Below are 3,939 nucleotides of genomic sequence, written 5' to 3'. Positions count from 1 at the left end.
GGTTGATGCTGAGCTCAACATCACTTGACTCGTCCCACAAACGTACTGTACATTCTCCAGATGGGAGAACACAGGTCTGGTAAGGGAGAGATAAGTACATCCTAATAAACTACTGAAAGTACACTTAATAAACTACTAAAGGTACTCTTAATAAACTCCTAAATTACACATAATAAACTACCAAAAGTGACTACATGCAGCTAATATGGAAATAACATCTGATAATAACTTGTGACAAATTACATGTACAGGGCTTTTAGAAATCAGAGAAAGCGATCTTTGAATAATCGAAGAAAATTGTTTTCTTAAGTTCAGTTAGGACTATGACACAGGAGGATATATCTACCAAAATCTAGTCTTTGCGGTTAATTTCTAAAAGGTCTCAGGTATATAGTGCACTCTATTAGCATATACAATAAACTGGCATGGGCCAATATGAATTTTCTAGAGACCTAATGACCAACAGCATGTATACTGTTCCCACCAATCTTTACTACTTGTGTAGACACAAGACGGTAGCAGATACATGTAAAACTGGCAAGACAGCACCATGTATGACTTACCACCTGTGTCCAGAGTGTTCTCTTATTGGCTGTGAGTTTGTTGAACAGTTCCACCTGTTTCTCACTCAGAACGGTGTTCACTCCTGCAAGCCAACTCCTCTGTACCTGGAAAATAGTCAGCCACATGTAACAACCAATTTTCCTCTTCACAATTATGAGCTATCTACTTTCTTCTACCAAGTATTTTGTTAGGAGACATTTGCTCGAAAATCGTAACAGTCAACAGTTTATTGTAAAGGAAGACAAGTCAATGTGTAACAACATTGCTGGAACATTTTCCTCATCAAATTAGCCTCTTAAGAAGTTCTTTGTTCTTTCAACAAATATCTGATGTGGCTAAAACAAATATTGGCTTCTTATTAATTTTAAACTGAACCCTTATGGTATTCACTGTTACCTGGAAGTCCATGTGCTGGTACTTGGTAGGCAGAGGCTTGACGTCTACGTAAGCAATCTCTTCAGCTTTGCCTAGATCTACAAACCGCACTAGGGCCTGGGTGATAGACAAGAAACAACAAACTTTTATTGCACATTTTCCTGTATGGATGTCAAATGGAGGGCATGAAATAGTGATGAACATTTAGTGAGAAAAAACAGATACATTGTGTGCCACTAGAAAGGTAACATTTGCAAAGAAATTGCATAATGTTGACCAGCCCCTCCAACTTTGTCCCGCTACATAATACAACCCAACATTGCAGGGTGTCTGCTACAGCACCAGTTATCATGGTGACAGACATCTGGCCCAGTTCATTTACTTGATTTGTTTGGAAAAGTAGAAGAGGAAGAAGAAAAATAGCCAAAAATATGTTTTCCTTCTGCAAACTTAAAAAAAGGTAAACATAATTAAGAAGTGCAGTAAGATAACTTACTGTTTTGCTGAATTTCTTCTCAATCCTCCCCCTGTACCACATGTTCTCCTGGGCAGACACTGCACACACCGGCAGCCCCAGGCTGCAGCTGGCTTCTTCCATCACTGCCTCCATGAGGGGAGCTTCAGCTCTGAAATATCACAGTAGTCAAACCAGCATAGCTCACTTTTTACTATATCAGGTATACACAATTCTCTAAAATATCACAGGAGCCAATCCAGCATACCAGTACATGTAGTTTACTTTTTACAAAAATACACAATTCTCTGAAATATCACAAAAGTGCTTGTTACTATGTAGTTTTATGCAAGCTGAAGTCTTACAAATGTACGTGTAAGTGTTGTGTGCTTTTGTTATCATATACATTGTACAGGTAACATGTTATATGTACACTTTTGTTTTTTTTAGTCCAACACAAGTAGGTTGGATTTTCAAGTCTAATCTAATGGATTTCTAATAAAACATCAAGCAGAATTCAAGACAGCATAGTTTACTGCATCATGCATATGCAATTCTACATGAAACAATCACAACTGTTTTGTTAAGTCTACTCCTTAATGGGGAATCTACAACATTGCACACAGAATGTACATGTTCCTGTGCCTCTGCTCACCTCATTTCATCCATCATGAGTTTATAGTTCTTGTCTTCTGCAGGGCTGTTCTGTATCCAGAACGAACCATCTGACTCCATAGGATGGGCCACACATGCCTTCATATTTACACCTGAAACAATTCAATTCAATGAATATGTATTAAAATACATGTCAATATTTACTATTTTCAGTCCATCCACTCTGCATACAAGCCCTGACTTTCATCCTGATTTCTTATTTCTGACCCTCTTTTTTTTTTACTTTCAAGCAGACAATTCTTTATTTCAAAGCTGGAACAATGTCCCTTTAACTTGTGAACTTCCCCTTCGTACCATTGAAACAAAACAGCCCTTTTTCCACACTACCTGAATGGATCAAACTAAATGAAATATGCCAGAATCTAGATCAATTCACCCATAATGATACATGTTTTAGTATTGGGAAACTTGGTGACGAAAGGTGTGCAAAAGGTTTTGTAAGTTTACCTGTCACAAAGCCTTCCTTCAGAGACTCATTTGGTACTACTGCTGGTTTGTCTGTATCTTCCACCATCAGGTCAGCAGTGGGTTCGGAACATCCCGATGTCCCCATACATGAGGGCCTGTCAAGTGGACCGTCCTTGTGCTGACTAGGATGACTGGAAGTTCCTATCCCTGCACCATCTTCAGTCACTTGCATCTCAGGGAAAACCATAGCTAACCTTCCTGAGTTCTCTTTCTGTTCATCTATGGCACTGGGGATGTCACTGGTACAGTTGGCTCCTGATGATTTGCACAAGCCGGGGTTTGTTTCCTCTCCTGAGTTTCCACCACTGCATGTAGCTGTGGAACAGTCCTGAAGTTTGGCAGCACTCCCTTCTGAGGAAGTTTCTGCAGTCTTGTCTGCAGTTTCTGCAATATGCTGCAAAGCTGCATATGTATGATCTACTGAGGTTGTTTCTGCCATTATACCAGTAGGCTGGAGTTTTGTGTCTGTGACATCAGTGCTGCCACAGTCCACAGAAGGACTGCACTCTTCGGCTTCACTTCCTTCAGCCAGTACTGGGTTGACTGGAAGAGGGGAGTCATATCCATCCGAGGCTGGGGAAAACTCGTCAGATAGGACCTCTCCTTCAATTACAACATCCTCTGTTGATGACACCAAAGCAGCAGCTTGTTCTGGGATGTTCTGATGACCATGCTGTGACCTTCCATTTGGTAAGGATGGCTGAGGTTGTGGGTCTATTTCTTCAGCTGAAGAAGCTGCGATAACTTCTGGAATAACTTCTGTGGCTGGACTTCCATACAACATGGACATGGCTGCTGCTGAGGTACAGTCAGGTATCGCCGACATGTTCGCTGCATCTGACAACATAGCTGACGGGGACAGCCCTTCTGTGTGTTGATGGTCTGCTAACGCAATGCCAGACTGGTTAGCTGTTTCCAAAATGGAGTTACCAAATGCAGAGAACTCTTCAGGCTGAACTTCTGTGGTCTCCTCTCTTCGAGAGTTACATCCAGTAGCTTGGCTGCTCCCATATATTTCCCTGATACAGCCGACATCCACTGCAGACAATGATGTTGTAGGTACAGCATCTGATGATGGAGGAACTGTGCTTTCTGTTGGACACGTTTCCTCTTTTGTCAAGATACAACCAGAATAACTTGTCTGATCAGCTTCCTCATGTTTGCTCCTAACTGAAGATACAGAAGCTGGCAGATCAGTTTCCTGTTTTACATCACCAGTACCATCTGAGTACAGTTTATCCATTGTCACCGAACAGGACTCCTTGTCAACTGGCATTGCTAACTCCATGGCACTGTCAGCACTGCTTAGTATAACTTCAACATTAGCTGCAGAAGCGAGTGCCATGGGCCTGTCCTTGGTGCTGAACTTGTCAGGGGGACTGTTTCCATTGGAAACACTTGAC

At 41.5% G+C, this 3,939-nt stretch overlaps 1 protein-coding gene across 1 annotated transcript in view; it reads right to left on the bottom strand.

Annotated features, from left to right (window-relative positions):
* Nucleotide 1: 1 nt before the first annotated feature.
* Nucleotides 2-3,939, bottom strand: part of LOC109463006 — a gene marked incomplete at its 3' end in the record, with an annotated part of 19,057 nt that continues 15,119 nt past the window's right edge. The window contains exons 16-21 of the mRNA XM_019759653.1: nt 2,516-3,280; nt 2,049-2,160; nt 1,436-1,565; nt 961-1,056; nt 564-668; nt 2-76 (exon numbers count right to left, since the gene is read on the bottom strand). Of these exons, the coding sequence (XP_019615212.1) occupies nt 2-76; nt 564-668; nt 961-1,056; nt 1,436-1,565; nt 2,049-2,160; nt 2,516-3,280 (1,283 nt within the window). The remainder of the gene's footprint in view (nt 77-563; nt 669-960; nt 1,057-1,435; nt 1,566-2,048; nt 2,161-2,515; nt 3,281-3,939) is intronic.

This window comes from Branchiostoma belcheri, unplaced genomic scaffold (assembly GCF_001625305.1).
Source record: "Branchiostoma belcheri isolate BF01 breed outbred unplaced genomic scaffold, Haploidv18h27 scaffold121, whole genome shotgun sequence".
NCBI classification, from domain to species: Eukaryota; Metazoa; Chordata; class Leptocardii; order Amphioxiformes; family Branchiostomatidae; genus Branchiostoma; species Branchiostoma belcheri.
This window is presented reverse-complemented; position numbering and strand designations above follow the sequence as displayed.